At 37.9% G+C, this 27696-nt stretch overlaps 1 protein-coding gene across 1 annotated transcript; it reads left to right on the forward strand.

Moving 5' to 3' along the window:
* Positions 1–20991: 20991 nt before the first annotated feature.
* On the forward strand, positions 20992–24657 carry LOC114263583 (eukaryotic translation initiation factor 5). Its single transcript, XM_028204145.2, has 2 exons — positions 20992–21255; positions 22628–24657. The coding sequence occupies exon 2, from the start codon at positions 22981–22983 to the stop codon at positions 24361–24363; it is 1383 nt and encodes a 460-aa protein (XP_028059946.2). The 5' UTR covers positions 20992–21255; positions 22628–22980; the 3' UTR covers positions 24364–24657.
* Positions 24658–27696: the final 3039 nt, after the last annotated feature.

The raw sequence follows: 27696 nt of genomic DNA on the forward strand, positions 1-27696 counted from the left end.
CCTGACTGACCCTTTTACCCTGCCTCTGGCAAAGGAACACTGATTGCCCTTGAACTGAATCTCTAACCTGGCAAAGTCTATCAGCACAAGTTCAATGAACCTCGGGGAATATCGGAGCCTTCTGAAGCTATGGTTCCCAGACTACCCTAGCAAAAGAGAAAACATGCAGCATCTCAGCCCGATTTCACGATAACCCATATGAGCAGAGCTGAATGACTGTGCCTCCTACAGAATTCTGCCCAAAATTCTGCCTATAAACTGATACCCTCAGGTGAACTGAATCCCAAAGTACTGAACTGGTGCCCGTAGGCCTGATGCCCATACTACTAAACTGGTGCCCGCAGGCCTGATGCCCAAACTTGTAGATTGATACATGCATTCCTATAGAGACGCACTCTAAAAGCACATAACAAGCAAGTGAGAGCCAAAACACCCCTATGTTGGGGTAGGGTTTTCCTGTCCTATTTTGTCAGGAGCTAGGGTTTCACTACGCACGCAGTGGTTTCAAATAACCTACAATCGAGTAAGCAACCTGTCCTAGTTTGGAATGGTCACTATGGATTCCGAATATGCACTAGGTCGAATGGTCAAAAGGGTGCCCCGGTAAAACCGGGGTTTGTGTTCCCATACTGGCAGAGCCCACAACCGGTCAGCCTTATGGTCATGTCTTGACAAGACAAGCCTCCGGCAAACCGTTCAGGAATAGCAGATGGCAAACACGGTGTCCTAGGCGCACCAATGCAAATGCAATGCAAAGAAACACATAAGTGTAGTCAAAACAAGATATCATGAGTTCGAGTCAAGTTCTCTAAATCCCCAGCAGAGTCGCCAGAAACTGTAGACGTCCCCCGAACGCCCCGTGAGGGGAACGAGTCCCCCCCGTTCCGTTCGATATTGGGCTCACTACAGCTCAGGACTCTCAAATCGTCACGGTTCTTAATCTGAACCAAAGAGTCCAAATCCGGCAAATCATTTTGAGAAAACAGATTTTGAAAGAAGTGCCAAACATGGACTGCTTTGCCAGATACAGAGTCACCACCTAAATATTTTATTTTGGGAAATTTAGGAAACCCTGACTTGTTTGCCTAAGGCCACGTGTCCGTCATCACCAAAGTTGCCTTGGCTCGAGAACTTGGGTACGATTGGGGAAGGTCACTTCGTGAGCACCCCTGCTCGCCCGATCAAAGATCGGCCTCTACTAACCATGATATCAAGTTTTGAAAACATTGTGTGTTTTTATTCCGGTTATTAGCCTAGATTTACTATGTGATGCGCACAACATACAAGTATAGACTGGGTCGCCTGAATTGGAACAAAACATTTCATGTTTGTTTGTTTGAAAATGGTTTGATGGTGCTACCCGCAAGTAGGCTAAGACGTGGATTTGCCACCCTCAGGTGGGCTTAGAAAACATAATTTTGCCACTATCTAGTGGGCTTAAAACATACATTTGATGAATTATTCCAATTCAAATAACTCAACCTTCACCCACAGGCATTCAGGCAGTTATATCACATAAGCACTTAGCCTCATGGTAAGCATGCTATTCATGGCAGTCACTTACACACATGCAAGGACGCTAAAGCATAAAACTTACCGAGTACTCCAAGCCAAAACAGAAGCTAATTAGAAATCCATGGATTATCCTAATTATATGGAAATGCCTAATGCAACACATGCAAAAATGCAACTATAGCAGGCTCGGCTATTCTAAACATGGCATATGAAATGCTACAGCTAACATGTATTCAACTTGGAATTGAAAATACAATGCAGTTAGTATGATGCGCCGAGCCCGGTGCATGCAAAACAGATGAATGAATGGAAACATGCTATCATACTGTATACTAATTGGAACATGCCCTAATCTAACCATCATAAGCGGGTAAATAAAAGGGAGAAAGATGTGGGGTTGGAAGACATACATCACACACACGCACACTTATTACAACATTGCCCTCGCGCAGAGGGTCTGAATAAATAATACAGTCCCGAATGAATAAATAATACAGTCCTAATAAATACAAAAATCCTAATTAATTTACAAATTAATCTAAGAAAGCTATAAACTGGCATGCAAGCCAGGGACTGGCTTGACTCTGATGAATGATGTATGTTTGGGCTGCCTTGCGCGGAAATTCACTGGGATGCCCCAATTAGCCTTTGTTTTGCAATTATTCTTGGAAAGCGCGCCAAGTTCCGGAAGGTTGCTAATTCTTGATTTACTGTAACAGAGAGCAGGAGAGGGGCATAGCAATGTATTTTCACAGATGTATGCATGCCTCGATCCTCGTGCCACCAATCACGCATATCGATGCATGATGGCCGAGGAGTCGATTTGCATTACTCAATATAGAATGAATGCACATGAAAACTTAACTAAAACCTAACTCCATCATGGATAATCCGGAGTGTCGGTGACTGAGAATTGAGACACGTTCCGTCACTCGGAGTACGAAACGTACCTCGTTTCCCGTGCTTGGGCTAATTCCTATCCCAAGCACAATGCAATATGCATGATATGCATGAAATGCAACTAAGATACAACCTAACATACACAATGCTATGAAATGGCATGCACGATGCACGAGGTAACATGGCATACACAATGCGCTAACATACAACCTAGCATACGCAATGCTATGAAATAAAATGGCATACACAATACATAAATGGACTTACACAATGCTCTAACATACAACCTAGCATACGCAATGCTATAAAATGAAATGGCATACACAATGCATAATGGACTTATACCAACATGAGTGGACCTCAGCCACACTCACATAAGAGGCCATTAGATGAAAATGAGACAACTCGAGATGCGTGCACGCATGCACGCAAACCGAGGACCGACCCTAAGGCACCAAATGCCACTCTAACAAGACATGGCAAGGCATGAAATATGATATGAAAACATGCAAATTTCAGAAGCGAAATATGATGCAAAACAATCCCGAATCATGGAAACATGGCACCCGATGCATGAAATGGTACCCGAAATGCAAAATTAGGCATACGCAATGACCTATAGCTATACAAAGCATGCATTATTTGATCATGAAGCATGAAGACAGATTCAAGGAAGTCCCAAAAAAAGCATATTTACAGTTTTAAGCAAGGCCAAATAGTGAACACAAATGGGGCTAAGCTAACATGCAAAAATGGCTCCAAAAGAGAGATAATGAAGCAAGTGGCAGCTTCTGTCCCTAAATAGAGAAGGGCCCTTCTACAATGTTGAAGAGGGGCCCAAAATATGGTATTCTACAGTTGGTGGCCAAGCCAAAAACAGTACACAAGCATGCTAAAAAATACTATACAAAATAAGGCCTAAAGAGAGGTCTAAACACAAGGAGGAAAAAGGAAATATCAAACAGCAAAAGACCCTTGATGAAACATGAAGAGGGGGTCAAAATAAGGCTATTTACAGTTCGGACCAAAGTCCAGATACACAAACACAAGGGGCTAACAAATCATGCAAAAATGAGGCCAAAAGAGGGATATAATGGCAAGTGGCAAATGGAAGCCACAAACAGTGATGAGCCATTCAACAATATTGAATAAGGGCTCAAAATAAGCTTCTTTATAGTTTGGACTAGAGCTCAAAACAGTTTACATATAGGCCTAAAATAATATGCAAGAAAATGGCATACAAAGGAGGTAATGAAGCAAGTGCAAAAAGGGAGCCTCAAACAGTGAGAGACCCTTAAAAAAACATGAAATAGAACTCAAAAAAAATGATATTTTCAGTTAGGGTCGGAGCCCCAACATGCAAGCACAAAGGACTAAGATGTGAACCAAGAAAAGGGTCAAAAAGGGGAGAAGAGGACTTACCCTTGAAGACTAATCTTTGACAGTGTTTTGGACCAAGAAATGCTGCCTCCTAAGCTCTGAGAAGACCCTCCAAGCTGCTGGAATGGAGCGGTGGTGTGGTACTAGGTGATGGTGAGGAAATGGTGTAAGAATCAAAGGGTTTTTTAAGGCTTAGAGTAGAGAGAGAGAGAGTGATTTAATGTGAGAGCTCCAAACCAAAATTTTCTAACCCCTAAAACGCAGCTGGGGGGTCTGTTATATAGACACAAGAGGGTGGAAAAGAGGGGGAAAAATGGGGGGGAAATGAAATTCAAATTTCCCCACAAAATTGGCCTAAAAAGGAGATAAAGGGGCAAGTGATAGTAGGAGATCTTAAACCAAATAGAGCCCTTCAACAAAGTTGAAGAGGGGCTCAAAATAAGACATTTTGTAGTTTATGACAAGCCACAAAAATAAATACAAGTAGGCCTAAACTATCATGCAAGAAAAGGCCTAAAAGAGGGGTAAAGAAGCAAGTGGCAGTAGGAGATCTCAAACAGAAAAAGGTCCTTAATCAAACATGAAAAGAACCTCAAAATATGACTAACTCAAGTTTGGGTCGAAGCCCAAAAATGCAGAATGAAGGTTCGGGAGCCAAAACACGCAGTTCGGGGCCCCGAAAGTGGGCTATAAGGCACCGGAAGTGGTGTCCGACCACGAAGTTGGTCTCTTGGACCGCAGTGTCTCTCAAAATGGAGTAAATAAGATGCATGCCAAAAATTGGAGCAAACAGAGGTGGTTAAGCAGTCCCGAACCGAGGCACACGGCTAACGGCTCCGAAAAACCGAAAACCGGACTCCAAACGGGCAAAACGGCCTACGACCACGAAACGTAGCCTACGGCCACTGAGAGATGATCTACAAGACCTTTCCCTCCCTTCGGGAAGAGAAAATAGAGAAAATGGAGCCTGGTTCGCAAACCGAGGCAAAGCACAAAAGAGTCCGGAAGACCGGAGGCAAGGCTCGTAGCCGAGACTCTGAAACTTCTAAACGAGCACAATATGCAATATCACCAAGCGCTCAATTGGTGACGTCTGAGTCTCAAGGTCGGTCAAAAATGGGGTGTCTACAACAGGAAATGTCAATCTCCTATCTGCTGGGCAGAAGTTGGAGATGGCATTTGCTTGGGTCCGAAATTGTACAGGAAACCACAGAAAAGGTGAAACTGATTCAGCAAAGATTGAAAACCACGCAAAGCCGACAGAAAATTTATGCAGATGTCCGAAGGCGAGACAGGGTATACAAAGTAGGTGATCATGTTTTTGTTAAAGTGACACCGATGAAAGGCCAGACCCGTTTTGGGGTCAAGGGTAAGCTAGCGCCAAGGTATGTTGGATCGTATGAAATCATCGAAAAGATTAATCCGGTGGCGTATCAAGTAGCGCTTCCTCTTGAAATGGAGCATATGCATAATGTCTTCCATATTTCGATATTGAGGGTTATCTTCGGGATCCCTTCCATGTTATTGAGCCTACCCGTGTAGTGCTAAGTGATGACTACACTTATGAAGAACGGCCTATTCAGGTTGTAAACCGACGAATCAAGAACTTGAGAAATAAAGAAATCCCGTTGGTAAAAGTTGATTGACAAACCCATGGTGGCGTTTATGCCACTTGGAAAAGAGAAGATGATATGTTAAAGAGATATCCTGAACTGTTCCCTCTGAATCCAGTATTCTACCAAAACAAAGGTAATTCGAGTTTGGGGACCAAACTCTTTTAAGGGGGGAAGACTGTGACTACCATCACCTCTGATTAGTGCTAATCTGTGATTAAGCATGATAAGTAATTGATTTGACTTAAATTCTGAATTGATTGCATGAGTATACTGTTTTAAACGCATTTCTATCTGTTTGATTACTTAATTGATCTGTTCATGTTTTAATCTCGAATAGCGAATTGGAGGCCTTATCGGCGGCCGAATTTGAAATTGATTGGTATTTCATGTTGATTAGAATTTATGTGATTTTATGGTAGATTTAATTGAAATTTGATTTGGTATGATTAAATTAGATTAAATAAAGCAAAATCGCATTGTTCAAGTTATTTACCTAATTGCCACTTAGTGGCTTGACACTAGACCATCCCCTTTGCTACCTCATTCATGTTAGATACATCATTTGTTCATCTTTGTAAGACCAAACGTGAGAGTGAGAGAGAGAATTAGGAGAAGTTGAATTCAACAAGGAGTTTTGCTTGGAACTTAGGAGAATTTGAAGGAAATTCGAGAAGTTAGGCTCCTACACCCAGAATTCAAGATTTAAGGTAGGGAGTTCTTCCACGTAATTATGGATTGAGTTGTATCTTGCGTGGTTCATGGTAATTTAGAGTTTAAAATCAAGGATTAATTTGAAGAGTTGAATTATGAGCTAATTCATGCATGCATGTACACATTGTTGAGTTTTGAGGTTGATTTCATGGAAATCTTCACATGCATGTCTATATTCTAGCTATGGTCCATGAATTCATCATGTTTTTGAGTGAATTGACTCATTTGATCAAGTATTTGAAGCTTTGATTTCAATTGAACACTTGCATGTTACATATACATTATGTTCATGAAGTTTTGTTTGGATTTGCGTTTAGTTGAACTACCTTTGGGCTTTGATTTTGCAAATTGATCTTTGAAACATGTCATATTATGAGTTTTAAAGTATTTTCCAGAAAATTGACCCAAAAGAATCAAATTGATGCTTTAAATGTTGAATTTGAGCTTGGAGGTTCAATCTGGAAATTCCAGATTTTGGACCCACGCTCGAGCGTAAGACTTCACGCTTGAGCGTACACTTTGAGTACATGCATCCCGCTCGAGCGGGAAAAGTAACGCTCGAGTGTGAAATGCGTGTATCCAGTATTTTCATATGTTTACAGTCTGCTCGAGTGAGGGAATGAATGCTCGAGCGAGGACTTGTGTCTCACGCTCGAGCAGAGGTCGAGCGCTCATCGAGCGTGAATTGCATGCATCTAGTATTTTTGCTTGAGTTTACAGTCCGCTTGAGCGAAGGAAGTCACGCTCGAGCGGAGATCCTTTGCCTGCATGTCCGCTCGAGCGTAGAAAGCCACGCTTGAGCAAGACCCCTGTTTTTTTGAAAATTTTGAAAAGTGTTTTAAAGTACATCTTTGCATTCTCATTTCATCCTAGGCATTCCTAGGCCTAGTTTAAGGCATCTTAATGAGGATATTGATGTAGAACCACACCGAGTCAAGATAGGGATTAAGTTGTTGATTCCCAAGTGTGTAACTTAGTGTGTGTTCATTTTGTAACTGTGTAGGGTTGGCATCCGAGGACGCTCATTAGCTGCTTATAGCCCAGTGCTCTATGAATAACAATGTTGTAAAGATATGTTCAATTATGAATATTTTCTGAAAGATCAACTGTTCTGTTTACTGAAACATTATTGTTTAATGAATGAATGTTTGTCCTATTTGTAAACTGTATCCGTGGTATCCATAGCAATTTACTATTACTGTACTATTACTGCTACGGTCACAGAGATCTCTGTCGGTTCCCATGTTTGGAACCATTACTGTTTACTGTTATGATGGCCATCAACTGACTGTTTGGTCTGTTAAGACCTACTGTACTGTTTTGCTATGGGATGTACCACATATGATTGCTATGGTTTCTAAATGACTGATATGACTATTTAATGACTGAAAGGACATTCATTCTTAACTTCTTTACACAGTTGTTATTCATTGGGCTTTAGCTCACTGTTTGTATTTATATGTAGGTGTTCAGGCATCGGATCGATGCTAGGAGCGTCGGGTTAACTCCTTTTTTGTCAAGCCAACCACTGTGCCTCACCTCGAGGTTCCAAGTCTGATCGAGCTAAGGGTGCTTTAGGGTGTTTCAATTTCACCCTTCCGTCTCTGTTTTGTAATATTGTTTAAGACTTGTACTGTACTCTGAATGTTTGTACATATGGTGTATATAAGTTTGCTTATGAATGTGAATATGTTCGGAAAAGCCTTTTTGCATACAGATTGTCACAGCTCATTGGACATCTTTTTTTACTATTTTGGCTTCCGCCAGCCCCTGTACTCTGTATTACTGTCTTTACTGTCAAGCAGTCCTTCGGTAATCACGGATTACTGGCTGGTTACGGTGCTAAACCCATAGGGGCGGGTTTGGATCGTGACACGCAGTTAGCGCGGTGTTGGTCAGAGCGGAAGGAATCCAACACCTGCCCATCTTTTATGTCAGCAAAACCTTGCTGGGCACAGAAACCAGGTACTTACCATTGGAAAAACTGGCCTTAGCCCTGATGATGGCCTCTAGGAAACTGTCGTATTACTTCCACGCCCACACCATAATCATCCTCACAGCTTTTCCATTAAAAGCTTTGTTTAAGAGGGCGAACTTTTTTGGGCAAATCTTGAAGTGGGCAGTGGAGTTGGGACATTTTGACATCAAGTTTCAACCCAGAACCGCAATAAAAGCCCAAGCTTTGGCAGACTTTGTGGCAGAGTTCACACTAGGAAGTCATCACATCTGTCCAGTTGACTTGACTGGTACAACCGAAATGGGGATGGAAAGCGCTGCAAGAAATGCGCAACCCCTGATACAGGATGCCCTACATCCCAAAACAGACCGGAGTGAAGAAAGGGAGGAAGAGGCAAACCATGCTACACTAAGCAAAGACTCATCAATAAGTAAAAACTTGGTACAATCAGATAGTGAGGGGCAAACAGTAAGTGTGGACTTGAAAGAAAATACCAGCAACACTCATGACCCCAAGGCATCATCCGATCCCTCTACTTGCTGGAAGTTGTTCGTTGGAGAGATGTGGAATCTCTTCGTGGATGAAGCGTCCAACAGGCACGGTGCAAGACTTGGCATAGTCCTTATCTCACCAGATGGCCTAATAGTGGAACAAGCTGTCAACCTTGGCTTTCCAGCATCAAACAACGAGGCGGAGTATGAAGCGCTTCTGGCAGGACTAAAATCAGCACTCTACATGAAGGCCACCGAGCTAATGGTTTACAGTGACTCACAGCTGGTGGTAAACCAAATTTCAGGCGACTACGAGGCAAAGGATGAAAGGATGGCTAAGTACCAAGAGTTAGTCAGAAAAGAGATCATGAAGTTCGAAGTAGTGCGGATAGAACAGATTGGTTGAGAAGAAAACAGCAGAGCAGACGAACTAGCAGGCTTCCCTTCGATGGCAGATACATCCATCCCACATCCGTTACTGATTAACTACTTACCAAGACCAAGCATTGAATAACCCGAAGTAACTGAGGTATGTTGCGCCGAATTAGGCCCTTCATGGATGGATCCCATTATAATGTTCTTAAAAGATGGTATCTTACCCGAAGAGAAGAAAAAAGACAACAAGATTAGAGCAAAGTCGCAGCGATTTTGGCTCTCCCCATCAATGGCCTTGTACAAAAAATCCTTCACAGGACCTTACTTGAAATTCGTCTATCCCAGCAAAGTCGAGGCATTCTTGTTCGAGATACACGAAGGTGTATGCGGAAGCCACCAAGGGGGAAGATCATTGGCCTACAGAGTAATTTCGTAGAGATATTGGTGGCCTTACATGCAAGCAGATTCAGAGAAGTATGTCAAGAAGTGCGAGAAATGTCAGAAGTTCGCACACCAAATACATTAACCAGCTAGAGAGCTTCTACCATTAACTAGCCCATGGCCCTTCGCAATGTGGGGCTTGGACATAGTAGGACCACTTCCAACGGCACCCGGCAACAGAAAGTTCTTTCTTGCGGCAACAGACTACTTCACAAAGTGGGTGGAGGCAGAAACACTAGCATCAATAAAGGAGAAAGATGTGAAGAAGTTCGTCTGGCAGAATATCATCACTCGATTTGGCATACCAAAAGCTCTAATATCTGACAACAGCACTCAGCTCGATGGTAAAATTTTTAGAGGCTTCTGTGAAGAATACAAGATAGAATTCTAGAACTCTACACCGGCATACCCCCAAGCAAATGGCCAGGCGGAAGTATCAAACAAAGTCGTCTTAGATGGATTGAAGAAAAGGCTGAAGAAAGCAAAAGACAAGTGGGTGGAGGAGCTTCCTTATGTTTTATGGGCTTATTGTACCACACCTCGGCAGTCTACTGGAGAAACACCTTTTTCCTTGGCATATGGCATGGAAGCAGTAATTCCACTGGAAGTCGGCCTTCCCACAATTAGAAGTGAAAATTTTAATCCAGACTTAAATGGAGAAGCCATAGCATTGGAGCTCGACCTTGCAGAAGAAAGAAGAGAAAGAGTGCTGGTTCATATTGCCTCATACCAGCAGGAGTTATTTAGAAAATATAACAAGACAGTGCATCCAAGGCAATTCAAGATTAGAGATTTGGTGTTGCGCAAAGTAATGGGAAACACCCTGGTACCCAGAGATGGCAAGTTAGGGCCCAATTGGGAAGGACCTTACAAAGTGGTTGGATTAGCAGGAAATGGGGCATACCACTTGGAAGATGAAGACAACAAAGCCATTCCCAGGCCATAGAACACTGCCAATCTCAAACTATTTTATTTTTAGTTTTTTTTAAAAGTACTTGTAATTTTTCTTTTCCTTAATAAAACAAGTAGTTTTTTTTTTAGCATAGTTATTTCCTTCTGTAAAAGTTGTTTTAGTAAGCTAGGGGCATTGAAAGCAGAGTTGGTCGGAATAACCAACTTTGCATTCTCTTCAGCTAGGATTAGGATCTGAGCTAAAGAGGTTGGCTGAAAAAACCAACACTTACTTCTCCTAAGCCAAGATAAGGATCGAGGTTGCAGGAAGTTTGGTAGGAATAACCAAACACTTGGCTCTAGGTTGGCAGGAATAACCAACTTTGAGCTCTCTTCAGCTAGGATTAGGATCTGGGCTGAAGAGGTTGGCTGGAAAAACCAACATTTATTGCTCTTCAGCCGAGATAGGGATCTAGGCTGAAGAGGTTGGCTGGAAAAACCAACACTTAGTACTCTTCAGCCGAGATAAGAATCTAGGCTAAAGAGTGGTTGGCTGGAAAAACCAACACTTAGTACTCTTCAGCCGAGATAAGAATCTAGGCTAAAGAGTGGTTGGCTGGAAAAATCAACATTTATTGCTTTTCAGTCGAGATAGGGATCTAGGCTGAAGAGGTTGGCTGGAAAAACCAACGCTTAGTACTCCTCAGCCGAGATAAGGATCTAGGCTAAAGAGTGGTTGGCTGGAAAAACCAACACTTAGTAATCTTCAGCCGAGATAAGGATATAGGCTAAAGAGTGGTTGGCTGGAATAACCAACACTTAGTACTCTTCAGCCGAGATAAGGATCAAGGCTGAACAATGGTTGGCTGGAATAATAACTTTTGGTAATCTTCAGCCAAGGTAACAACCTAGGCTGAAGAGGTTGGCTGATATGACCAGATAAGGTCTCAAGGTTAGAACCGAGATAGGTATCTCGGCTAGAAAATGTTATACTACATTCAGATTATAATTGGAAAGTAAATGCAAGCATGGCATGGCAGTTAACCGAACTAACAGTTGAAACAATAGGAGATTTCATTCAAAATGCAAATCAAAGGTACAAAAGATGGGGCCTTAGCCCGGTTACACATTCTTTGCAAAAGTAAAAAGAAGAAAGTACAAGATCAAACAAAAAGGTCGTCAAGATCCGCATCCAGTTCAACTCGAAGCTCGGTTTCAGCAGGTAGCTCAGTCACACTTTCAACCAAGTCTTCCATTGGTGGCTCCACCCGAGTTGACTGAACGACGAGATCATTGGCGATAACCGGGGCATTGCCGGGCTCTGGGGCCTCTTCTTCATCATCATCTTGAAGAAATTTTTGTTGAATGGCGTGGGCATACTCCGCCATGTAGCTCGGTGTAAAATGTAGAGGAGGGTTGAGGAAGACCTCGGTCTCTTGGCTAAGACCGAGCTGTGTTACTGCCGCCTTCCATCCACATTTGAAGAATATATCTTTGGCAGCCTTGCATTGCTGGATGTAGGTGTCCTCCTCCTCCTTGTAGCCCCGGTTTTCAATATCTTCCACGCTCTTCTCCAACCGGGCGATTTCATCATTCTTCTTTTTCTCGAGCTTGGCCAGCTCACGCAGATATTTGTCTTTCAGCACGACCGCAGCCTTTTGCTTATCAACTTCAGCCGAGCTGACAAGATCGGTCAGGTGGGCCACCTCGGTATGTAGCTCAGCCATTTTCTTCTTGGCCTCTTCTAGCTCGGTCGATTTAGCATCTGCCTCTACCACAGCCTCCCTTGTGGTTTTTCGAAGCTCCAACACGCGCTTATGAGCGACGTGGTTCTTCTGTAAGGTCTGCAAAAGGAGAGAAACAAATTTTGAGCAAAACCGAGCAAACAGATGTAGAAATTAAGGCAAGAGAAAAGAGAAAACTTACCAGCACCATTGACTTTGTTGCCAAGCGAATGGCCTTCAGCTTGGTAAGGTGATCGTGGTGCTCTATATCGGCTGGAAGGCAGACACCCTTGGAAGATTAAAGGCTAACAAATGGTTTTTTTTTGCAACCACTGAGTCGGAATCAGTGATAGCGCGGTTCTTGTAGGTGATCTTTGGCACCCATTTAGAGGAGGTAGCTCGGTCAGAACCCGCGGGCTCTAGGCTCGGTTGTGTGGTTTGGGGGAGAATGGTGTCTTCTCCATCAACGAGGCGCAGCTCGATTGTGGAAGTCCGGGCACGCTTGTTTGGCCGAAATGAAGAGGGTTGAGCGGTTGGAAGGGCAACCACGCTCGGCTGTATTTGACCGGCTTGTGGTACCTCGGGTTGGTTTGTGTCGGTGATGAGGGCCTTTACCGCTCTCTTCTTTGCCATTTCTTGTTCAGCAGTTAGTGGGATTAGGTTGATTTCAGGCAAGGTAGGATCAGGTTTAGGAGAGGGCCCCAAGAGGAAGTCTGTCACCCTGGTCTTCCTCCTGCTACTGTATCTGTAGGTCGGCTCGAAGTTGAGTAGCTCGGCCCAGCTACGATTGGGATATCGTAGTGTGACGCGAAGTGCGTCTAGGTTAGGGTAGCTGTACTGGGACTTGAGATGATTCAAATCTACATAAAGGGAAAAGACAACGGTTAGGCCGGTTGAAAATGAAATCAACGGTAAAGAAAGCGCAAAACTAAGCCGAGGTAGCTATACTGGCGACTCCTTTGTTCCAGTTAATTCGGTCGCCTGGGATCTGGGCCTCATGGTCTTCAAAATTCCCAGAAGTCCAGAAAAAATTGTCGTCATTAACGTCCTTATCCGGGGTGTTCTTTATTATCTTTTCACGGCGACGCCTTATTCTTAAATAATAAACCCAGCCGTCTTCGTTTTGGCCTAGAGAATATTGGTGAAATATCTCGGCTAAACTGAGGTTGAGGCCAAGCTGGTGGTTTAGCTCAGCGATGCCATTTATTATTCGATATGAGTTTGTGGAAAGCTGGGTAGGGCAGAGATATGTTTGTCTGAGGAATTCACAAAGAAGAGGCTGCACAGGGAATCGGAGTTTGATTTTTACAATAGAAAGAAGGGTGAAGGGAACGAAGCCCGATTTTTCCCAGGGTATGGCGTCTAGCTCGGCTAAACTAAGATGGACGTCATCAGGGATATGGTAGTCCCTTCAGAACTCGGCCATAGCCCCTGGTGAGTTTACTAGAAACCTATATTTACCCATGTGGTCTTAAATTATGTATAAATTAGTTGGAGTACTGGCTTAGTGGAGAGATGACGTTGAGTAGCTCGGTTGAGCGTTCAAGGGAGTGCCTGGCCAACCTAAGTCTACAAAGTGAAAAAGAAAGGTGTTAAGCACAGATCGTTGGATCGCGCTAAAAGAAACAAATGCAGAATAAATGGAGTCCTAGCTTGGCTACGTGGGGTATATCATTTTTAGCTCGGCTTGAGTGAAGGACTTTAGCCCGGTTAAGTAAATGAGAAGTTCGTAGCCCGGTTGTGGCTTATGGTGCAACATTCTTAGTTCAGTTTTTGACTAAGTAAGGGAGTTGGTTTGGCCCCAAATTTTAGCCCAGTCGGTGGTTGAAGCTTTCTAGTGCGGCATTGCGCAAACCTAATACAGTTCGCTAGCTCGGCTAAGTGAAACAGAAGGTACTTAGACCTATTTGAAACTACAGGTATGGCATGAAGTCCTAGTTCAGTTGTTCAGTTTTGCTAGGTACGCACCTAATACAAACAACTTCCTAGTTCGGTTGAAGTGTGATTTCGGATCAAACGCATCGTTCTTCAGATTATTCGTAAATACAGTAGTTCTATTACATGGTTTTTCCTAGAAAAATGGAAACAAAAATAGTATGTGTGTTTTGAGAAACATGTGGATAGTATGCTACATACAACAGAAACTAGAGAAACAAAAAGGAAATGGGATTGAGTTACTTACAGTTTGAAGACGTAAGGATGAAGTTCGAGATCACAAGGAAGAGATTCACAGGCATTGTATTTGCAAGAGTAAAAGCTCAAAAGAACGGAGATAGAGAAGATGAATAGTAAGAGAAGTTGATTCGAAATGTAGGGTTTTTTGTATAAAGACGTGCGAAAAGGGCGGGACTGTTCAAATTTTTCGGAGTACAAGGACGGTGTGACAGCTACGCTGGGTCAATGAAAGTCTGCCACGTGTCCATGGAATAGAAAGCGATTCAGTTACAGCGACTGAAGAGACGTTTTGACCGGACAGATTAGTAGCCCAGTGTGAGTTTAGCTCAGTTTAAAAGCTAAAGTTTTTAGCTCGGCTTGTGACGGGTAATCCCAATCATGCTGCACAGATGGAATTAAGGAGCAATTGAGAGGGTAATTTATAAATAAATTGGGCCAAGCTGGGTAATGGGCCGTTCTGTGGGCCATAGTAAGAAAGGCTGAGTAAAAGGGCCTTGTAGTTAGCTCGGTCCAAAAGGAGCCTTGCAGTTAGCTCAGCCACCTCGGTCGAAGTGGTAATTATCTCGGTCACAGTGTTTTGGACCGAGGTGTTATGGCTTTTTGAGGTTGACCTTGCTATAGTTAGTGCGGTCAGAGTTTGCTGTATTTAGCTCGGTCTTTAATGGATACAACCGAGGTATTGGTGAACAAAGGCCGAGCTATGAGTTGCATGTGAAGGTGCTGGTTTGAGTATGACAAAGAAGTATTGTTAGTCCGGTCGTTTTGTTATACTACCAAGGTAAAACCATCTCACTTGGTTTAAGCAGTGAGGGAGGTGTTAAAAGATAAGCATTATCTTTCAGGAATGTGATTCCTAGGAGGACTCTACGTGGAGGAATAAGAGTCCTAATAAGATTATGCCGCACAGAACCTATAAAAGCTCACAACATAACCTATGTAGAGGTAACACAATTTTGATTCTCCAATACACAGAGTTTTTGTCTATTTGTCTATTTTGTTGACTTAGGTATCGGAGAGGTATCCGGCATACATCCACCGGCTAGCTCACGTTTGTGTTTTCAGGGAGTAAAGCGACGACGTTAGGAGGAGCGCAGACTTGATCAACAGGATTATACGAGAACATTATTTCTTACTCGTACACTTGTATTCTTTGAACATCTGCAGTACCAACGAACAGTCATCTATTTTTTACCTCTCTCTGATCATGTCCCTTCTTCATAAATTTTATGTTCAAGCCGAACAAGTGCCAACAAAGGCCATATAAAGGCTGCCTCTATTTCAATTTTTTTTTTTAAAATTCAAAAATTCCAAAAACTCTATCCATTCTTCCGTACATTCAATCCTCATTTGTGTCTAAGTTCTTGTGAGTGAAAAACATAATTCTGGTTAGTTATACAATCAAAGAGAGTGCTATATTTGCTTATAGTGATTGTTGTACCCTGGAGATAGGACGTTCGAATTTCTCAATCACCATTGAAAAGAATGAAATGCTAGGTATCATGAAAAATATTTCATGAAAATGATCATGAAAGGCTTTTGACCTTTAGATTAGATATACAATAAGTTACAAAGTGTAATATAAGGATGGAGATTCGTTCATGATCATTTTCATGAAGAATTTTTCATGATGGCCACATCACAATCTTTTAATCAATCTACAAAAATTCTATAAATTAAATTTTATTATTTATTTTATTTACTTAAATTAATTTTTGCTGAAATTTATTCCTACACAAACAAACTCGGGCTGCCAAAGACAAGTTTTCCTTGCTTAGGCTACACATATGTTGTTTTAGGGTTGTTTGTATGTAGCATTTCCTCGTAGGTGGTGATAACATGTCGTAAATTAACTTGGGAAATCATTTGTAAGTCAATTTCCCTCAACTTATTAAAAAATATTTGATTTAAAAAATATTTTACGGCAAATTTGGGCAATTAAAACACCAAAAATTCATAAAATATTTTATGCAAAAATATTTTGCAATTAAACAAACGGAGTCTTAATGTGGTATTTTAGATTTAATTTCAAGAATCGATTTGAGAGTTTTTTTATAATTTTAACAAAATGCATCTTTTTTCTATCTCTATTCAATCATTTTAGTTTAAAATTATCAATTTATCTTCAATAGTTAACCTTCTTACAATATTACAAAATTTAAGCTCAAATGAGTTAAGTATTAAAATAGGTATGAATTAAAATTAAAAAAACAAGCCACTTTGATCCAAAAATGCTAGGAAGTCTGAGCATTCTTAGAGATTGAACCCAATTGATTTGGACCTTTAATATATCTTTGGAAATTTGATTGGGCCATGAAATTTGATTCCATTGTTGACAAGTCAAATTTTTTTTTTTTGAAAAGTGTTAAATTAATTTCATAAATAGAGTTTAATGCCGATTGATCAGATTGGAACAAAAACAGTCAACCCTACAATAGAGTGCAAATATATTTTAAAAAATTTACAATTATATGTAATCTCGTTTGAAAATTGAGTTTTTAATAATTTATTTTATAAAGTAAAAAAAAAATTAATATATTTGAAAAAAATTTTTTTACTTGTATTGAAAATCGTAAATTATTAAAATATTTATTTTTTAATAAATTTTTAACTTATTATTATATTTGACCTTTAAATATTTTAGTCAAAAGTTAATTTGTCTAATGAAACTTACAGCTATGTTTGGTTTGTGTTTGGAATCATTATATCAAAGTCAAAATTTTCAAATCACTTTTCAAGATTCATAATAAATATACAACTCAAAATTATTTAAAACTCAATTAAAAAATTAATTTCAAAACTCATAACCAAACATACAACTTAAAACTTAATTCAAAACTTTTTTCAAAATCAAACTCTTTTCAAAGCTTTATTTTAAAAGAAAAAAATCAAAATTTTTATTTTATTTTATTTTTTTAAAATTATTTTTAGAATCATGATTTGAGTGTGGAGTCATATTTTGAGTTACGAGTTTTGAAAAAAGAAAATTTATTTAGTTATGAGTTTTAAAAATAGTTTTGAGTTGTATTTTGAAATTTTTTAGATTTATTTTTTTAAAATATTTAAAAATTTCTTAATTTTATTTTTTTAGGGTACATATTTTATATTTTAAATATTTATTTATTTATTTTAATGTGCACTATATTTTATACATTTATGTGTTCTATTTTTTTAATATTAGAAATTTTTTAAAAATTATTTTTTTATTTTAAATATTTTATTTTATTTTATAACTATATTTTCAATCATTTTAATTTTTTTTGTTAAGTGTTGGTTATGATTTGAGTGTAAAGTTTTGAAAGTAGTGTAAAGTTTTGAGTTATATATTTGGTTATGAATTTAAAAACTTGTCTTCTTCGAACATATGCACTACCAGTGAGCAGTCATCGATTTTTTGCCTCCCTCCGATCTTGTCCCTTCTTCATAAATTTTATGTTCAAACTGAACAAAATGCCAACAAAGTCCATATAAAGGCTACCTCTATTTAAATTTTTTTTTAAATTCAGAAATTTCAAAATTCCATCCAGTCTTCCATACATTCAATCCTCATTCATGTCTAAGTTCTTGTGAGTGAAAAGCATAATTCTGGTTAGTTAGACAATCAAAGAGAGTGCTATATTTGCTTGTGGTGATTGTTATATTCTGGAGACTTCGAATTTCTCAATCACTATTGCAGAGGATGTAATTATCAACCATGCTGCAGACCCCCAGTGAGGTGGCGAGCCCCCACTGGCTGAAACTAAAAAAAAAAAATAAAAATAAAACAATTTTTTTTTGTTCAATCACGGCGCGCTACCTCACTGGGGGTCGACCCCCAGTGGGGGTCCGAAGCATTTTTCATGTAATTATGTCTTAAAAACACAATATTTAAATATTAGTCTCAATCACAATCTTTTAATCAATCTACAAAAATTCTATAAAATTAAATTTTGTTATTTATTTTATTTACTTAAATTGATTTTTGCTGAAATTTATTCCTACACAAACATACTCGGGCTGCCAAAGACAAGTTTTCCTTGCTTAGGCTACACATATCTTGTTTTAGGGTTGTTTGTATGTAGCATTTCCACCTAGGTGGTGATAACATGTCGTAAATTAACTTGCGAAATCATTTGTAAGTCAATTTCCCTCAGCTTATTAAAAAATATTTCATGTCAAATTTGGGCAACTAAAACACCAAAAATTCATAAAATATTTTATGCAAAAATATTTTGCAATTAAACAAATGGAGTCTTAATGTGGTATTTTAGATTTAATTTCAACAATCGATTTGAGAGTTTTATATAATAATTTTAACAAAAAGAATCTTTTTTCTATCTCTATTCAATCATTTTAGTTTAAAATTGTCAATTTATTTACAATAGTTAACCTTCTTACAATATTACAAAATTTAAGCTCAAATGATTTAAGTATTAAAATAGGTGTGAATTAAAATAAAAAAACAAGCCACTTTGATCCAAAAATGCTAGGAAGTCTGAACATTCTTAGAGATTGAACCCATTTGATTTGGACCTTTAATATATCTTTGGAAATTTGTTTGGGCCATGAAATTTGATTCCGTTGTTGACAAATCAAATTTTTTTTTTTTTGAAAAGTATTAAATTAATTTCATAAATAGAGTTTAATGCCGATTGATCAGATTAGGAACAAAAAAATCAACCCTACAAAAGAGTGCAAATATATTTTCAAAATTTTACAATTATATGTAATTTCGTTTGATAATTGACTTTTTAATAACTTATTTTATAAAGTAAAAAAAAATTAATATATTTGAAAATAATTTTTTTTACTTGCATTGAAAATCGTAAATTATTAAAATATTTATTTTTTTAATAAATTTTAACTTATTATTATGTTTGACTTTTAAATATTTTAGTCAAAAGTTAAGTTGTCTAATAAAACTTATGGCTGTGTTTGGTTTGCCTTTGGAATCATGATATCAAAGTGCATGCAACTAAATAAATTTTTAAATCACTTTTCGTAATTCATAACCAAACACAAAACTTAATTCAAAAATTTATTTCAAAACTCATAAACAAACACATAATTCAAAACTTAATTCAAAACTTTTTTTCAAAACCAAACTCTTTTCAAAACTCTATTTTAAAAGAAAAAATTCAAAAAAAAAATATTTTTTATTTTATTTTTTAAAATTATTTTTAGAATCATGATTTGAGTGTGAAGTTGTATTTTGAGTTATGAGTTTTGAATTGAATTTTAAAAAAGAAAATTTGTTTAGTTATGAGTTTTGAAAATAGTTTTGAATTGTATTTTGAATTTTTTTGGATTTATTTTTTTAAAATATTTAAAAATTTCTTAATTTAATTTTTTTAGGGTAAATATTTTATATTTTAAATATTTATTTATTTATTTTAATGTGCACTATATTTTATACATTTATGTGTTGTATTTTTTTTTAATATTAGAAAATTTTTAAAAAATACTTTTTTATTTTATAACTATATTTTTAAATATTTTAAATTTTTTTGTTAAGTGTTAGTTATGATTTGAGTGTAGAGTTTTGAAAGTAGTGTAAAGTTTTGAGTTATGTGTTTGGTTATGAGTTTTGAAAATAGTTTTTGAATTGAGTTTTAAGTTATGTGTTTGATTATGATTAGTGTGAAGTTGTGTTTTGAATTTAAAATATTAATATTAAAAATTAAAATATTTACAAAATAAAATAAAATGTTTAAAATAAAAAAAATTAAAGTAAAAACTATATATTTAAAATAAAAAAATGAAATTTTCTTAAATATTTTTTAATACAAAAAATTCAAAATACAACTCAAAATTCAAAAACGCAAAACTCAAAATACAACTTAAGACTTTTTTCAAAATTCAAACTTCAATTGTTTTTTCAAAACTTCTTTTAATACTCATAATCAAACAAATTTTCTTTTTTCAAAACTCAACTCACAATTTCATATTCAAATCACAACTTCAAAAAGAAAATTACAATCCTGAAACTAAACAAAACTCAACCTACATTTTTGCTGCACGTTTCGTATCTGGCACCCAATCAAACAAAGGAATATTTTTAAAAAATTCACTATTTTTTTTTTCCCTTAATAATTTAGCATTTTTTTTTTAATCAGACGAGAAGAGTCATACTATTATCAATAACTGAAGAATTAATTAATTAATTTTTTGTTAAACTACCGTCACTTTTGCCTTTGGGAATATCTTTGCCTACAGGTGAGAATATCCTAATTTTTTTAAAAGAAAAAAATATTTTTAAATATCTACTATAAAGACTAAAGACACTATTTGTTTCATTTTTTTAATTGTATAGATATTTTTTAATTGGGAAAATTGTACCGGTAATTCTTATATTTTATTCTTATGTCATTTTAGTCTTTATATTTTTAATTGACTCAATTAATTTTAGATTTTGTGTGAATTTGATCCAATTAATAATATCGTCAGTATTTTTTTTAAAAAAATTATCACTAAATTAGTATTGTTAACTCACTTAATTGAGTAAGTTCATAAATTTTTCCTTAAAAATAGGCACATGACACTTATGTTCTTATTTTTCATAAAAAATACTAAGAGTAGTAATTAATTGGACTAAATTAGGATAAAATCATAAATTCATTATCAAAATCGAGTCAATTGAAATTATAAGAATTAAAATAACACAATGATCAAATTACAAGAATTATCATCAGAATTTGTCCTTCTTAATTAGAAGGACCTTAAAAATTTGAAAATATTTTAATATATATATATTTTTTAAATTTACTAAAGCCAGAAAAATTCAAAAAGAATACGACACTTGTAACCTTCACCAAACATAGCCTAATGAGTAATGTCTTGTTAGCTTTTGGCTGTAATTTCAAGTGTAATTAGTTGTCGCTGTTAATTATTATTACTTATTAACGTTTTAAAAATTAGTAATAATGCGTTTGCCCTAATCATAATACAACACTTCACGCTAGGGTTTCCTCTTCTCTCTCTTCCTATATATACATTCGTATAGAGACAAGGTCATCCATATCTTCCTCTCACAACCACGCATCGTCGAAGCAAGCGCTCATCACCGGCTCTCTCTAACCCTATCTCTCTCTTCACCACCTAAGGTATAGATTCATGTCTTCAAGTTTTCATCTATCGATTCATCGAATCTTTTGTATCGGTTTGATTTTCAATCGCTTTTGTTCCATCTGTAAAAATCTGATTTTGAATCGAATAGCTATATTGCTTTGGTTTGTCGTAGATCTGTTGAGTTCTTGTCTTTATTCTTTTGATTATATAATATTGATTTTTCTTTTGTTTGGATGTGAATTTTGATATGTTTTATATTGTATTAGAGATCTGATTTTGTTTTGGTTTAATCAATATTGAGATTTGATGAGTTTGATTGATTGGTAGTTCAGATCTACTGATCTAGTAATTTTGATTTGTCTTGAATTGAGCTTAGTTTTTAATTTTGGGGATGTAGGAACAAAAGATTGAATTATTGGTAATTGATTTGGCTCTGAAAATTGACATCTTTATTAAATTGAAAAATCATTGATATAGAATACAGCTGATTTAGATACTTTTGTCAGCTGTATGCCAGATTGGACAACTGAATTGTGTTTATTTAGTAGTTGGAGTTGTCATTCCTGTTATTTCATATGATTTCTACATGATTTTGTACCTCTAAAAGTTGTTTGCAAAATTATATAGCTATTTGTGGTTTGTATTTTTATTTTCTATTTGGATTTGACTCTCTTAACATTATAAATTTTTATCATGTTCATAATAATTTACATATATGTTTATATTATCTTCCTCCTATTAGTAGACTAGATAGGAGATATAGGCAGTGGCTCACGTTTTATATGCTTGCATGGTTTTCTTTTCATTGCTTTCAATTATTTGGTTAGAATTTAGTCATCTTAGACACACCTTGCAATTATTTGGTTAGAATTTAGGTTCATCCTGAAAATCTCTTGTTTGTGTTGTAATGGCATGAATGAGTGATTAACAGATGGGGAAAATAATCCTGTTGAGGTGTATGTACTGTATTCTACTGGATAGCTTTGTATTTCTCCCAACTAGTAGTTGGCCTTAAATGTTGATTTATTCTTAACCCATATAATAATGGGTTTACAATATCAGGCTTGTAATTCTGTGATCTTGTTTGATGAGTTTGGTTAAGTCATTTTTGTCAACTTTCTGAGTGTAAGACTGCATTACAAAACTCACTTTTGGGCCCTTCTGTTGGCTACTTGGAATGTGATTGACCACGTTCTTGCCCTCCCTTTCCTTCTTTTGTTGGTGCTTAGCCTTGCTTGGACTTTTGAGTTGGTCTTTTATTCTCCACTGTCACCCCCATTGCATCGAAACTGTTGATGGATTAAATGGTGTCTAACTTCCTTTTCTGATCGATTATTAATGTATTTATGTTAATTTGTTTTATAAATTTATTTGTTTATCTCTAACCTTGTGATTATTTGGTTCCAGGACATTGGCAAATTAATCTGCAATATCTGCAGTTAGCCAAAGTGGAGTGTGTTAAGTTCGAAGCTTCTTTTATGTCTGAACGTGCCTCTCTCTTTTTGTCATCAATTGGGTTGCTTGGAGAGTACTGTCCTTCCTCTAGAAAAAAGAACAGAAGTTCTTTTGAAAAAGTTGACTGCATGCCTCTTAGGCCTTTTGTGTACTATAGCACACATTGTGACGGTTGCCAGTTTATGCGGCCTTTTCCACTTGCTAGGAATTCATCCAATTCTGAAAAACAGATTCTTGGTAAAAGAGTCACCTTGTTCCCCTTTTGATAAAGTTCAATCCAGCATACATATTTTGTGGAACACAAGATGGCTTTACAAAATATTGGCGCTGGTAACAAGGATGATGCCTTCTATAGGTATAAGATGCCCAGAATGATAACAAAGATTGAGGGTCGAGGGAATGGCATCAAGACCAATGTGGTCAATATGGTTGACATTGCAAAGGCTTTGGGTAGACCCGCTTCTTACACCACAAAGTTTTTCGGTTGTGAGCTTGGAGCCCAATCCAAATTTGATGAGAAGACTGGAACATCACATGTTAACGGGGCCCATGACACTTCCAAGCTTGCTGGCCTTCTTGAGAACTTCATCAAGAAATATGTTCAGTGCTATGGCTGTGGGAATCCTGAAACTGAGATAATCATTACTAAAACCCAGATGATTATTCTAAAATGTGCGGCTTGTGGGTTTTTGTCAGATGTTGATATGAGGGATAAGCTCACAACTTTTATTCTGAAGAACCCTCCTGAGCAGAAGAAGGGATCGAAAGACAAGAAGGCCATGAGGAGGGCTGAGAAAGAGCGGCTCAAGGAAGGGGAGGTGGCTGACGAGGAGCAGAAGAAGCTGAAAAAGGACGTCGTAAAGAAAAAGGGCTCCTCTACTAGTTCCAAGGTTGTGGCTGCCAAAACATCAACCAAGAAGAAAACTACCGTCTCTGATGAGGACCACTCTCCTGCTGGCAGTCAAGCAGATGAGAATGAAGCAGCAGCAGCAGCAGCAGCAGCAGCAGCAGTCGACACTGATGATGACGATGGTGATGACATCCAGTGGCAAACTGACACATCTGTGGAGGCAGCTCGGCAGCGGATTCAGGAACAGTTGAGTGCTGTTACAGCTGGTATGGTGATGCTTTCAACCACTGAAGAGAAGCCGAAGTCAGTTAAGAACTCTCCTGAACGTGAAGAGAAATCCAAAGTTAATGGGCATGCTAACGGTGTCAAATCTATTCATCCTCATGAGAAGCTTGTTGGTGAGATCAAGGAATACCTCAACAAGGGTTCCCCTGCTAGCCAGCTCAAGTCCTTTCTGGGATCTCTTTCTGGTACTCCCCAGGAGGTCATGGATGCCCTCTTTGAAGCTCTCTTTTCCGGTGCCGGAAAGGGGTTTTCGAAGGAGGTAGCCAAGAAAAAGAACTATCTTGTAGCTGCCACTCAGGAGGAGGGATCGCAGCTGGTTCTGCTTAATGCAATTGAGGCCTTCTGTGTTGGGAAAGCCAGCCCCGAGGCGGTGAAAGAGGTGGCATTGGTTCTCAAAGTGCTCTATGACAATGATTTGCTGGAAGAAGAGTTTGTAGTGGAGTGGTATAAGAAAGGATTAGGTGGAAGCAATAAAGGCTCACAGATCTGGAAGAATATCAGGCCCTTTGTGGAATGGCTCCAGAGTGCCGAGTCTGAATCTGAAGAGGAGTGATAAGTCAGGATGCACTTCTGCAACCTTGCCCACCCAGGTGGGTTTCCAAGCTTTTCTCGCAATTTGTTGGTGATGTGTTTGGCTGTTTGGTGTTTCTAGTGGACATGAAATATTATGTGCGTGTGCGTGTGTGCGTGTGTGATCGCGACGAATAATGGCTGTTGGTGTTGGCTTATGTTGTCTAGGTAATTGTCAGAATGTTGAAATTTCAGGCAGGTGTTGCATTTCCTGCTCTGATTTTCCCTTATTGTGTTATGTTTGTTTTCTGTGGTTACTATGTTTGTTTGGACTTAATTGTGTTGGCTTTCGATGAAGTTACTACTTACAGTCTGTTTGGTAACGTTTACATTTTCAGTTTATATTTATAAAAATTTTATAAATTGGTTTTTGTTTATTTTTAGAAAAACATAAACTACAAACGTGTTTGGTAATTGACAAAATGTTTAAAAAATTTTAAAAATATAAAAAAGAGTACGAAATGGCAAGTGATAGCGGAAGACGGTGGTGGAAATTGGTGGGTAGCGGGTGGGTGACGGTGGCGGGTGGTAGTAAGTGGGCGGTGGCGGTGGCAGTGGTGGTGGTGGCGGGTGGTAGGTGGTGGGTGACGGCAGTGGGTGGTGGGTAGTGGATGGTGGCAGTGGCAGTGGCAGTGGCAGGTTGGTGGATGGCGGGTGAGTGGTGGCGGCGGGTAGTGATGGTGGGTGGATGGCGGGTGAGTGGTGGCGGCGGGTAGTGGGTGGTAGCGAGTGGGTGGTGGCAAGTGGGTGGCGGGTGGGTGGTGGTGGTGGCGGGTGGTGGTGGGTGGCAGGTGAGTGGTAGTGGCGGGTGGTGGGTGGTGGTGGCGGTGTTGGTGGGGGGTGGGTGGTGGTGGCAGAAGACGGTGGTGGAAAATGGTGGTGGCTAGTATTGGGTGGTTAAAAAAAAAAAAAACTGAAAACTCAAAACGGAAACACATTTTTTGAGTTTACATTTTTTTGCCAAATTTATAAACTAAGACCACTAATTTATAAATCAAAAATTTATCAAATAAGTTTTTATTTGAGTTTTTAAAATTTTTGTAAATATAAATAAAAAATTGAAAACGTAAGTGTTACCAAACGACACTTTAATGTCTCTCTGTAGGGAAATACTGTAAGGCCCCGGTATCCCACATCGGGAATGGCAGGGGAGTTGTTGGGTTATAAAAGTAAAAACCTAAACCCGTATATAGCATCGAGGCCTTTTCCCAAGTGGTGAAATCCCTATTAGAACTTCCCAGTTAAACGTGCTTAGGCTGGAGTAGTTCTAGGATTGGTGACCCACTGGGAAGAACAAATCCGTGCGGGCGTGGTCCAAAGCGGACAATATCGATGACGTGTAAAGGGTCGGGGCGTTACAAATGGTATCAGAGCTGACTCTCCGGAGTACCGAGTGTGGGCCCCTGGCGTCTCTCGGTGCATGTGGGCGGGCTTGCGAGCTGGCAGGCTACTGCACGGGGACGTGCAGCCTTATGGGGGGTGGATTGTAAGGCCCCGGTATCTCACATCGGGAATGGAGGGGGAGTTCCTGGGCTATAAAAGTAAAAACATAGACCCTTATATAGCATCGAGGCCTTTTCTTAAGTGGTGAAATCCCTATTAGAACTCCCCAGTTAAGCGTGCTTAGGTTGGAGTAGTTTTAGGATGAGTGACCCACTGGGAAGAACAAATCCGTGTGGGCGTGGCCCAAAGCGGACAATATCGATGACGTGTAAAGGGTCGGGGCGTTACAAATACAATGGTGCACTGTACACCATATGGACCTTAAAACTACAAAAAAAAGGGACATAATTTCAATTTTTTGGATCATAATTAAAAAATAAAAAAATAAAACATAACATGAGTTATAACTAAAGAATTTATGAATCATAACTAAAATAATATCATAACTAAAGAAGAAAATTAATTATAATTAAAAAAAAATGACATAATTAGAAATATATTTTTATAGGGGTGGATGTTAGAATTTCCCCTCTTTATTGCCATTCTTTAGCAGAATTTGAAATTGGCATATTTTGGTTGCTCCTTTTTAAATGAAATGAAGACATTTATATGGTACTGTTTGGGAAGTTTGTGTTTTGGTTTTTTTGAGTTTTTTTCGTTAAAAGATAAATTGGTTACAAACTCAAAAAAAAAAAAAAAAAAATTTCAAATAAAATATTACATCAAATCTTATAATCATTTTACTTTTTTTCTTACAAATATCACATCTAACTATAAAAAAACTTAACTATCTTTTCAAACACAATTTTTTTTCTTCAATAATATCCTATAACTAAAAAAATTTACAAAAAAAATTAACTTCCCAAACAGCCACATATATGCAAGAGCCTTTTCATTTTCTTCTCCTTTTTGTAGCACCTCCCAAAAGAACTTAGTCATCTTCAACTGATTTTTTCTCCCTTTTTATTTTGCTTTTGTTTTTATCGATCTTTTTTCTCTTTCATTTTTCTGCTAAGATATTCATTGTGTTTTAGGATCTTTATTTCGTTTTTGAGATAAAGTTAATGCTACGTTTGTCTTAGCCTGTTGAGCCGCATTGAGCAATATCAAACCAAAGGGCTTTCTAAAGTTAGCAATGCTGAGCTAAATCGATTGTAATAAATTGATTGCAAAACATAGTCTTTAGCTCAAAGTTTGGCAGTCACTTTTTGTTATATTTGATTTTTTTTTTTGGCTAAAAAGTAATTGATTTTTCCTACCGAAGTTACTAGTTCCACAAATCAAAACTCACAATTAAAAAATGCTAAAATTGTTGAAAATTATTCAAAATTTAGTATTATTGAGTTTTGTAATTCTAGAAATTAAAATTACAGAAGTTAAATTATTCTAGCGACCACAATTTATCTACCTTCAAAAAACAAGAAATTGAAAACTTTGCTACTCATTTAGATCAGTGATAGGGAAAGGTTTGGATAATCTTACAGTAGATCGTGACTGCAAAGGAAAATTTTAATATAATACTGAATTATTTGGGGACAAAACTTATTTAATGTTTCATTTGCCTGAGGTTAAAATGTTAGTGTCATGATCCGAACTCGCCCCTAAAAGTTTAGATTATAATTGGCCTGATCATACAGAATATTTATGCTAATGGGGTCATAAACGGAAGCATATAATAATGAGAAGTCCATTGAGCTGTACCAATCATGAGGAAAATCATAGAGTTAATCACGAAACACAATAATACATATACATGTCCATCAAAAATATAAGAGCCATAAGAAAATTATACATAGTGTTTACAACCCAAGACCATGAAAATAAAAACATAATAAGGTCAAAGTGTGGTGTGAGTCTAGACAAAATTTCGTCT

Source organism: Camellia sinensis, chromosome 6, assembly GCF_055761805.1.
Source record: "Camellia sinensis isolate YWXY chromosome 6, ASM5576180v1, whole genome shotgun sequence".
Taxonomy (NCBI): Eukaryota; Viridiplantae; Streptophyta; class Magnoliopsida; order Ericales; family Theaceae; genus Camellia; species Camellia sinensis.

Excerpts from the sequence above, each read along its gene's own strand:
- LOC114263583 (XM_028204145.2), top strand. The coding sequence starts at position 22,981 with ATGGCTTTACAAAATATTGGCGCTGGTAACAAGGATGATGCCTTCTAT.